At 40.3% G+C, this 11,477-nt stretch overlaps 2 protein-coding genes across 4 annotated transcripts in view; one reads left to right on the forward strand and one right to left on the reverse strand.

Moving 5' to 3' along the window:
• wdfy4 (WDFY family member 4) overlaps positions 1-2,647 on the reverse strand; it is a 38,469-nt gene extending 35,822 nt beyond the window's left edge. For 2 of the 3 annotated variants that reach the window (XM_026189275.2, XM_026189274.2), the window contains exons 1-3: positions 2,408-2,643; positions 1,223-1,316; positions 143-394 (exon numbers count right to left, since the gene is read on the reverse strand). In XM_026189275.2, coding sequence (XP_026045060.2) covers positions 143-394; positions 1,223-1,243 — 273 coding nt within the window. In that variant the 5' untranslated portion in view covers positions 1,244-1,316; positions 2,408-2,643. Of the gene's footprint in view, positions 1-142; positions 395-1,222; positions 1,317-2,407 lie in introns of all 3 variants that reach the window. The other variant, XR_013900833.1, reaches the window with a different exon arrangement.
• A 793-nt stretch (positions 2,648-3,440) lies between these two features.
• Positions 3,441-11,447, forward strand: LOC113034587 (uncharacterized). The gene is made up of 10 exons (XM_026189276.2): positions 3,441-3,763; positions 4,323-4,458; positions 4,545-4,655; positions 5,705-5,837; positions 6,434-6,612; positions 6,790-6,863; positions 7,044-7,206; positions 7,285-7,367; positions 8,697-8,887; positions 10,076-11,447. The coding sequence occupies exons 1-10, from the start codon at positions 3,643-3,645 to the stop codon at positions 10,562-10,564; spliced, it is 1,680 nt and encodes a 559-aa protein (XP_026045061.1). The 5' UTR covers positions 3,441-3,642; the 3' UTR covers positions 10,565-11,447.
• Positions 11,448-11,477: the final 30 nt, after the last annotated feature.

Consider the following 11,477-nt stretch of genomic DNA (forward strand, 5'->3'; position numbering starts at 1 on the left):
AAATTTGTTCTGTGTTATACAATATTCAGAAATACATAACATGCTTGGTAGACTACTGAGGTGCAAGACATAATTCTGAAAACAATAAACAGAAGAACAATCCGTGGCAAGTATGCACTTATTTGCTTATAGTGGTCTATACCTGTATGTATAGAGGCAGGACTTTCCGCAGATGGTCCTTTCTTTGCTCCAGAGTAACAGCTCTGTGGTCAGGGGTACAGGCTGTTTGAATTCTCAGCTCCTGCAGTTGTTCTTTGAGCACTTGTGTGAGTTGAGGGTTGCTACAAGAGCCCTCCACTTTCTCTGACTTCAACTCCACAGAGACTGTTAACTCTCCCGAAGCACTCAGCTCTCCAGTTTCCTTATTGATCCTCTCCCCTCTAAAGGTTTGCTCCTGGAGGGGGTAAGAAAAAAAAATATATATATGACAGTTCCATCTTTTTTCTTTTTAGATACAGCAAGGTTATATAATCTTCACAATATTATCTAATCACATTTTCTTCACTTGTGTCACTCAGTTTAATTTGTCCCAAGCTAAACCTTCTGCCGTCAACCCTGGTCACACTGTCTCAATTCAGAAATAGGCAGAAGGACAAACCACTGGCAGTCATGTGCCATTCTCATTTACTGATTACCATCTTTATGAAGGGTCTGCATTTTACAAAGGATGTCCAACTTTCAGTACTTTGAGAGCTACTGTGTGATACTTTTCACGCTTCACACGCACCATTGCTTTGTCAAAAAAATAAGACTGATCTTTTGCTAAGAATAGGCCGGTAGTGTAGTGTTAAATGACCAGCACCAGTTATCGCTCGTGTGAAAATGACACAATAAGCACTCCTAAGTCAATTCAATACAACTGCACTTCCAAAATCAAAAGCTTGTTATCCTTATAATAGGACAACATTGTTGGGAGTAAGTGACTCTGAATAAGCCCTTTATTTAAATACTGCGAGGCAATGTGTTTCACTTCTGCTTAACAGCATATCAGGAGGTGAGGAGTTTTACTGCTAAACATTCATGCCATTGTACTGCATGGCAATTGTAGCCAGAGTGTCGTTTCCATATTATAGTCGCTCTATTTCGACTACTTTCCATTTTGAATCACGTACTCATAACGAACAATGGTGGTAAGAATCAGAGGGCTTAACTTAAAGCCAACACATTTTTCATATTTCCCACAAAATTCATGAATACTTAGATGCAACAGATCATTCTTTACCTGAGTTTGTGTAAGAGCCATCTGGGGGTTTCCTGGCACTAAGGTGATGTTGTCATCTGTGCTGTGTTATTCCAACTACTTGAGTGGTCTGTTTCTGTTCCCATGTCAGGAGGAATGGACAAGAAGAAACCTGCTAAGACATGACTAGTGCATACATTGCAGCCCCCTTTGTAAAAGTACCCGCCTCTTACTAATCTCCACCAAGTAGACTGAACTTTGAGCAACTCAAATCAGCTGGTGCGAGTCATGTGCTTTCCCACTTCCTTAGAGAAGCAGAAGTGAAATAACAGTTGTTTAGCTGGCTAGATGAGGCCCTCCCACTGCAGCTCAAAGAAACGTCCCTTTTCTTTTTATAGACCGGTCTTGTAAGGTTATTGTGATATTTAATCACAGTGGCATGGCCCATGACTCACCAACAAAAGCCACAAACCTGGCTTTTAGTCACGAATTGGCGTGAAGGAATTGACTTGCTGGTGAAACAATTGGAAACAAAGTGCTTTTTGTTTGTTTGCTGGTAATAAATAGAATGGCTGGACTGTTTGTGTTTAGGAAGGACTTTTCAAAACCAACCTATGAGAAGAGCAACCCATGCAAGTTGACAGTTGATGTATTTATATGCTAAAGTAGTATTTTAAATACAGAAACTAGCCTTTAGCAACGTTGCAGAACACACCACAATTCGTGAATGTGAATTAAAGCCAATAACCACAGCAGAAACTCTGCACACAGACGTGTGCGGCACTTGTGAAGTGTTTAGCTAAATGACTAAACGGCGCCATCTTGTGAGTATTGACGATACAGAAACGTGTCATCAACAGCAGTTGGGAGTAAAAGAAAAGGCTCAAAATTACACAGACTTTCAAGCTTGATAAGTTAAGTGAACCGGTGTTTTTCAGTAAAGAGAGCAGAGACGCTGATGTAGCAAAGAAAATGGCTTAGCAATGTCCTTCCGCATAGCTCAGTATTAGTACTGAGATTAAGTATCACAAGTGAAAATGCCTGCACTTAAAGAGGGTTCCAGAATTAGCGAATGCAAATTAAAGAGTAAAGATAACAGTGTGGCTATGGAAATCACACATACGTTTTCACACATATGAGTCAGCTCCCCAGTCAAAGTTGCCCTCTCTTTTGTAGGGTCAAGCTGTCATATAGTAACCACTTTCAAAACGAGAAGTGTTAACCAACCTTTGTAAGCTGACGACATGTGTAACTGACGAGCTCCTTCTGAAGTTAAAAAGCTGGACTCTTATTTTAGCCTCCGACTCCAACAAGCTCACCTCCTGAGCACTATAGGTTAAACCATGCTATTCTTACATAATCTTACACGACTAAATGCAAGGGGCAAGTAATAAAAAAGGCATGCTCTCTTTTCCTTCAGTATATGCCTTACACTTCCATTAAATGACCGTGGTGTTTGCATTTCTTTTACACTATTCTGGTAAGTTCCCCAGGCCACTTTCAGTTTACTAGAGGTGGGCGGGGCCATCCAAATATCGACAATATCGATACCAACACTGGCATTGCGATCGGATCAATATGTTGTTTCTATCCTCTAAGTCAGGTACTCTGGCATACAGGGCATTTTCCCGATGCACTTTTCGGCCGATGGGCCGGCCTGAAGAACGACCCAGTGGATACAAGCACTTACAGCCCATTCCCTCCTCTACCTTTGCTGCACGCTCATGCAGCTTGTAGAAAAGGTTCAGTGTGGAAGAAGTGGGTAAAAGATGGAAAGCTGAGATAAAACAATGAAAAGAAAAGAAAAAGAAATGCAGCCCAATGTGTCAAATTAACCAACATGTTAACTATCTGGGCTGCTGCACCATGAACAGTAGTACCAGCAACAACTGATCCTGATGCACCATCTGTGGAGAAGTGAGGAAGAGATGGAGAAAGACTAAATTAACACAAGAAAATAGATGAAGGGAGATAATTAGGAAGGGGGGTATTCAAAGAGTCAGGAAAAATGAATGGCTACTTTGACTGTTATTTTTATTTATTTTTTAAGAAATCGTGAAATAGGATCATCTATGTTTTATTTTCAAAACGACATTCTGCTTCCCCCACATAAGCTGTTATTATGTTTTTAAAGTATTGGTACTGGTATTAGTAATAGTTGGTATCGCGGCACAGCACAGCTCTACTGCTTACTTTGGAGGCGTCATGGTATTTATAGCGACCACGTGCTTTGGGCAAAGCGCGGCCACGTGACACCTTGCAACCAATGCGGTGTCCAGGGCGTGGATTGCCTCAATCAGTTTGACACAATGAAAGATGTCGGTTGCTTTGTAGCGATACATGAGATCCCTTCTCACTTTACCTTATGATGTTGTAGCGCCGCTTCCCAGGAGTTGATTTTGCTTCCTTTGCAGTTTCTGTCGGTGGTAACACTAGAAGGTGGCCTCCGTGTACCCATCATAATGCATCCGATGCCCGTGTCCTCCGTCAGCGGTGGGGACATATTTGATTGTATACAGAGAGGAAATATTGAAGAGTGTATACACTTCGTTCAGAGTAACCGATCTATACTCAAGCAAAAAGGTAAGCTAGGAAGAGATACAGTGCAAACTTCAGATCTGGCTTTTTTAAAAGGTCATTATTCAACCTTATCGCGACGGGATTTCTCAATTTCCTCATTTTATTGCGAGAAAACTGCTGAAACATTAGTTAGAAAGAGAACGTTTATACCCACTTTATGCTGTTTGCCATGCCTGGCTTTAGAACTTTGGAATAATGTGCAAATGTGTTTGGGAGTTAACTATAGTTTTACCGGATGTTATTGTATATTTGATCATTTTCTGGTCTCTCTTGGTTTGATTTTGCCACAATGCCAAAAAGAAACCTAACTCTGCTGCAGCTCTTCTGTGAGATGGTCTGGCACAGATCCTGTGATGAAGAGATGGACAGATCCAGTGACAACACAGCACAAAGTCACATTGTGCTGAACTACTCCAACCCCCAAACTTGAGAGGGCTTTCAGCGTCAACAGGCTGACAGTTGATGCATTTATGCCAGTCTCATATTGTTAGTCAAAGTCAGAGTTGAAGGTCAGTGTCATCAAGCTTGATTGTGTAATGTAAATGCGTTTCTCATCATTCAGGTTGGGGTGGCTTTACCCCACTCCACTATGCTGCTCTGCATGGTAACCGAGCCTTGGTCGACCTTTTCCTTAGTGCAGGAGCTGGTCCTAACCTGACATGTGATGCAGGACAGACAGCTTTTCATTTTGCCTGCAGGTGAGCAGCAGCTGCATATTTAGTTAAAGCCTGGATTTTCAAGGTGAGAGCTTGATTTGAGCTTGTGCACTTTGTACTACTATCAGGCAAGGGAACATCTACATCATACATCAAATGATGCAGTATGGGGCCGATTTACGTCTCATAGACCTACAGGGAAAAACATCACTGCACCATGCGGTCACTGGGGGGAGCATGTAAGTGGATGAAACATTGTATCACAAACTTAGTCGTTTTTGCCATGGGCTACTACACAGTTATATATACAGTGCTATGCAAAAGCCCTGAACCACTCCTAATTTCTTTATATTTTGCTATAAGAATGGGAAATAGGTGCAGTGATCTATTGATACATGTATAAACATAAATAGAAATAGAAATACAGTATATAAGGTTGACATAGAGGATATACAGTTCTAATAAGTTTCAAAGTCATTAATATCTCCTTTATTCTTCAACACAGCCTGAACTGAATTTCTTTAAGATGACTTCAGGAATTGTTCTTCAGGCTTCTTGAAGGACATTCAAAGCTCTTCCTTAAATCTTGTCTGCCTTTGCTCCCATTTTCTGTCAAAATAATTCCACACCGCTTTAATAAGAAGGTCCGGGCTTTGGTGAACCCAGTCCACTGATAGTCTTTTACTATATGTGTTTCTATCCAGGTATGCTTTTACTGCACTGGCAGGGTGTTTGGGATCATTGTCACAATGACAAAAGAAGCTGTTGACAGTCAGTTACTGTCCAGATGGTATTGCATGGTGGATGAAAATCCTACCGTACTTTTCTGCATTCATAATTTTTTACACGATTCCCAGCACCACTGGCTGAAATGCAGTCCCATGCCATGAAAGAGCCTCTGCCAGTTTTACAGATGGCTGTAGACACTCACTGTATGTATACTGATTTGAACATAAATAGATAGAACCAACATTTCCAAATTTGCATTGATCACTCCAAAAAAAACCCAAAAAACTATTGGACTGATTTTTAGTCCAGGTCAGCGTTAAGGGGGTTAACAGACAGAACATTCCTGTATGTCCTGAACAGAAAATGAGTGCAAAAGCAGCCAAAATTCAATTAAAACAAAAACAAAAACCCTCCAGAAAGCCTGGAGAACTATTGCTCAAGACATTTATAAAAATGAGAAGAAAGTCTGGCTTCTTGGAAGGAAAGTATAAAGAAATGTGGGGTGACTTTTGCAAAGTACTGTATTATGCATGCACTAACTGTTAGTTGTTTTTCCCAGCATTGCAGTGCACTATTTGTGGGAGACAGGAATGTTTAGATTCACAGACACAGACATGTACCAGGTGACTCCCCTTCACCTGGCTGCATCCACAGGAAACACAGAAGTTATTCGGTATTTGCTCAAGGACCAGGTATGATACAGTTTTCACTGTCTGCCTCTTTCACCCTCTTTAGTTGTGCAACAGTATTATTACACAGTAATACACAAGATAATGCCCAATCTAAAAGTTTTAATAACAATGTTGAGTCAAATATATATTGTGTAAAAGCTGCCGGGATGACGAACGTCATCATACAAAAATGTACTGTGACTTTATGCTTTAGTCAACTTTTGATCTTTGTGCTTCTTTAACCCAAACATTTAGAGTATGGATTATTAATAATGTAAATAGTGTGACTGGTTGTCTCTCACTCTGTGTGTTGCATGTAGCACACAGAGTATATATTTGCATGATGAATGCATGGTTTCAACTTGCATTTTGGGGATGGAGCATTGAAGTGTAGTCACTGACTGTTTTCAAGAGCCTGAGCAGTGATTTCCACCAATGCCTGTACCTGTTTTAATGCGTCTGAAAATAATAGGCATTCTGTTGGTGTTTTTATCTTTTTCACTTTTTTTGCAAATATTTGTTTTTTCTTCTTTTTACTTTTCCACTTTTAAACTGTTTAAAATGTAAACTAAGGCTCAAATTATGTACATTTTCTGGGATTTGCAAATATGTTTCAGAGGTGTGCTGTGGATGCAGTTGACCAGCAGGGTGCGACAGCGCTTCACGTCGCAGCAGAGAGGGGTGGAGTGGAAGTGTGCTGGATACTACTGCAGAGAACAGGGTGCGGGATGCTCCATCAGAAGAATCATAGCGGCCTGACACCACTGGAGCTCAGCAAACAGGGCAAAACATTTAGGTGAATCTGCTGCTTCCAGAAATATGTGACACCCCCCTCATAAAACTAGAAGGATGCTGCATTTCATTCTAGCATCCTTTGGTACCTATGAAATATCCAGTATGTTTGCTTTTCCTGATTCGATCTTTCTCTTGGGATTATGATGCTGATTATTACTCTGCTGTATTTTTTCTCTAGACATCAGCAACTCACCAAACTACTGAGTCGGTACATTAATGAGCCAATACACCACAAGCCCAGAGAGTCTCATGGTACATTTGGATCTGTATATGAGCTCTATTCATTTATTTTACAATAAAAACACAAAGATAATAATTGCAAAACAGTTCATGTTACAACTCTGAAATTGGATTTTTTTTTTTTGATGTTTTATGCTGAATGTGATCTTATAAACAGGTAAAAGGGTGTTTTGTGTTCTTCTTTCTTAACAGTTTTATACTACTGGACACTGTTTTTTCCATCGCTGAGTGGAGCTGCCATCCTGCTGATTGCAGCCATGCTGGGAGGCTATGGGGGTTTAATCTGTGGTTTGCTCTTCCCATGGCTTGCCAGAAGCATTTTCACACAATACCACCGCATGACCACATACCAAAGGTTTGGCAAAAATTGCAGTGCATGTAAATAATCATCCTTTACTGCTATTATATCACATAGCATATGTCTTCTTTCTAGGTTACCTAACCCGATCTACTTGGGAACCCTCATTGCTGGTTTGATCCATTCTCTGCTCTGCTTCTATGGAAAAATGATGCCTAATATCCTTTTGAAAAGCTAGCATATACTAGGTCTTTTGCTCATACATATTTCTTGATAATTCAGCTTTTCACACACCTACGTTAGCTGAGCTGTGAGTCTTGGAGGAGTTCAGCACAATTGTTCAACTGCATGGATGAACACATCAGAATCATACACTATTTATGACAAAACAGAATGCCACTGTATGATGAAGTGACTACATTTTATATTCAAATAGTCACATATGGAGATATGTAGGATAGAGGGGACCTTTGTTTAATCTAATCTTGGAGAGAGTGAGGACAATAGTGAGCAAGGCATTGTTGAGGTGTGTGGTAGGAGTGACAGATGGGTTGAAGATGGAGGTGGGATTACATCAGGGATCAGCTTTGAGCCCCTTCTCCTTTGCACTGGTGATGAACAGGTTGACAGATAAGGTCAGGCAGCAGTCTCCGTGGACGACGATGTTTGCAGACGATATTGTGATTGTGAGTCTGGAGTCTGAAGAGCTGTGGATGTGCTCTGGAGAGAAGAGGAATGGAAGTAATTAGAAGCAAGACAGAATACATGTGTGAATGAGAGGGAGGCAGGTGTAACAGTGAAGATGCGAGGAGTAGAGGTAGTGAAAGTTTAAGTACCTGGGGGTCAACCATCCAAAGCATTGGGTGTAATCAAAGTGAACAAGGTTATTTGTGACAGATGGAGTCATAGGGAAGGTTTACAAGATGGTAGTGAGACCTGCTGTGATGTATTATTTGTGGATGGTGGCGCTGACAAAAATACAGGTGGGGGAGATGAAGATGCTAAGAGTTTGGTGCAAGTGACCAGGAGGGACAGGGTTAGAAAAGAGTATGAGCAGTTTGGAGACAAAGTTAGAGATACAAGGCTGAGATGGAGGGATAGTGGATACACTGGGTGAAGGATGCTAAATATGGGCAGCGAGGAAGACCATGGGAGAGATTCACAGATGGAACGAAGAAGGACATGCAGAGGGTTGAAGGAAAAGAGGATAGGGATATGGTGATATGGAGGCAGGTGTGGCGAAGAAGAAGTCAAAACTCAACTTCACTGCAACATTATAAACCACTCGAAAACAAAAAAAAATGGTGTAACTCAGGAAAGGGAAAAGATGAAAATTTAACCATATTTACCATTTTGAATTGGTTACACTAATCTTTGGTTACTGACTGTTACATTTTTCACATTTTCATATATATACATTTTACAATTTTATATGAATTCCAGCAAACACTGATGTAAACTGCAGCTAGTTTATTTGGTATTCTACCGAGTCTGTTTAAATGTATGTAAAGTGTGCTATTAAAATTTTTATCCTTAATGTTGTGAATGTGTGTGGCCAACCAGTAGTTTAACCCAGGTGTCGATGGTCCACTTTTCCATACTCCTTGGGTTATTCTGTAAGGTTCTGACACAAGACCCTGGGACACTAGACAGAGCAGAATCAGATCCTCGGTTCTCTTGTATCGCTGATCTGGTGGAGAAGAACCAGAGCCCACAAAGGTTCTGTCCATACTGTGAGGTGAGACATTCATATGGGCATGTTGGTAACTTGTTTTACATGCCACACTTTATATTGTATGTAGTTATTTTTCTAATTATCACTCTTTCTGTTTAGATCTTGAAATTTATGCATAGCCTTTCTGCTAATTGTAACTCCCCTCACATTAGAAAAGGTCTTCACGCACGTGTGTTAAGACCACAGATATCAGAGCTGCCAGGTAATATATGCAGGGATTTGGTAGGTGGGGGAACCCTAAGATCTGATGTTGCAGTGAGGTGAGAGGAAAAGAATCACTTGGTAATAAGTCACATAATGACTTGATTTGTGAGATCTGATATATTTTTCTTTGTCTACAGGCTGTGACATGTACTGCTACTCAAGTATTCACTGTTTCCTGTGGATTTAGCAAAAATAAAAAATTGAACAAGATACATTAGCACATAGATTCCAGATTCAGACAGCCTAAAGCTAGTATAAAAGGTAGAATTTAGTAAGTGAATTTAATCAGCATCATCACCATCTGCTCTGGATGTCTCCTTACAACAGCATAAATTGATGTAAACTTCACCACAGTACTGAAGCTATCTAGTTTAGAAAGACTAAACTGACTAGTAGTAGTAGTATTAGTATACTTCAGTTTTTTTGCCTATTTTCGTCTGCTCCCTTTTTAACAAATATCACCACAGCAGGTAGCTCCACATGTTTGATTTCTATGCCAGATGCTCTTCTTGATGGAATCAAAAATGGCTTTGTGTCTCCTCCCGGGATCAAGCCGCGGATGTTTTGCTTGTTAGGCAAATCTGTAACCACAGCTCTATTGAGCCCCTCAGTAACACATCATGTAAAGAGCCAATATCTGATTAAAAACTATTAAATGAAATAGAACTTTATATGCAAGATTTAAATTTCCAGATTATAAAATTTAGCTCGCTGAATCAAAGTTCTTGCTTTGAAATTAATCTGTCATCTTCATTCTCATCCTTCTTCCGTACAGCTTGTGTCACACATATACATTTTTTTTCTGGGATGAAAAATGTAAATTAGTTGAATATTACCAAGCAGACACATTTTTTTGAGTGGCCTTATGTGGGTCATTAGAAAGAATGCAGGTTTAAAGCCCTGTCCATTTTTTTTGGTAAAGTCTATACATAAAAATGCATTACTTCTTTCTAATATTTTGATGACCTTCTCCTGTCTTCATCACAGCTCTTTCAGCCTGACTACACTAAACACTGCAAGCTGTGTGAAATGTGCATTAAAGACTACGACCATCACTGCCTTTTCCTCAACCGGTGCATTGGCCGAGGTAACCACCGCCTGTTCCTGGTCTTCATCCTCTCCATGGTGGCTGCCCACCTTCTTTTTGTTGCCACGGGAATAAGTTACCTGTACAGCAAGATGCCTGGAGGCAGCCACAGCTTCTCATTGTGGCTCACATTGTTAGGTGAGGATTTCTGGGTTGTTGTAATGATGATCATGAATGGACTGACACTCATCTGGGAGGTGTGGCTTCTAACTGAGCAGTTTGATGCTGTCGCCACTGGAACAACCACCTACTTTAAACAATGCGAAAGCGCTGCACGACAGCGGTCACTAGCACAGCGCTGGGTGATAGTGCTGTCATTTCTGATGGAGGGTCGGAGACGGGTGGGCAGCAGACAAGCCAGAGAGGACAAAACTGCCATAGACATTTAAAACTGTCACTCTGACCTTTGTGCAGCTTATTTGAAAACATTTCCAGTATTGCTCAAGTACAAATACTCACTCTTAGTTCCTCTGTGTAAGGTGGTTTGTGATAATGTCCTTTTTAGATTCAGTAACTTTAATGCCATATCTGGTACTTGATTTTAGTATATCTAATATATTTTGATATTAAATAGGCTATAGAGTAGATTTGCCAGGACAATAGTTCACAAAGTGACTTGCAGGGTATCTACCACAAATGTAGACATTCGCCTAGTTTTTAGAGACCTCACTGAAAACTCATACTTTAAGAAACAGTGTTTTTATTTTCTCGTTGTTTTATATTGTTTGTGTAAAGTACTCAATATTTTTGACACTGTGTTTTAGCAGCGAGCGTCTACATGAAAGCCTGTGTTTATACTCGTTTTTGTATCCCAGTAATCATTTTTAAATGTCATTCTTTATTGCTGCTCTAAATAAACTTTTGTAAAACTGTAAAACATACAACTGATCAAAGTTTACTGTGTTTTCATAAAATTAGCAAGTCCAGTGATTAGCTGGAGATAATGGTTAACAACAGACGACCCAAAAGACTTTCTTCCCAACCTAATGTCGTTACCTCTCTAACCTGCTCCGAGTCATTTGTGCCATGACACTTCCTCTGCTCTCATTAATGGGATATGCTTTTTTCATGCCTTCAATTACACACACTCATTTCCTATGTGTCCCTCAGGACTGTATTTCTAGATTATAGATGATATTCCACACACCCCAGAGGCTGGTGTGTCTGGTCTGTGTGAGTGGCCATGTCGTGTGACATAATTCAGTGTCTGCTGTACTGCCGCTTGTACATATGGAGTGATCAAGTTGATCACATAAAGGCTTTTTAACCTTCTGTATTCTCTTGTCTTGATTTCATCTCCAG

The sequence above is a fragment of the Astatotilapia calliptera genome, chromosome 13, assembly GCF_964374335.1.
Source record: "Astatotilapia calliptera chromosome 13, fAstCal68.1, whole genome shotgun sequence".
Taxonomy (NCBI): domain Eukaryota; kingdom Metazoa; phylum Chordata; class Actinopteri; order Cichliformes; family Cichlidae; genus Astatotilapia; species Astatotilapia calliptera.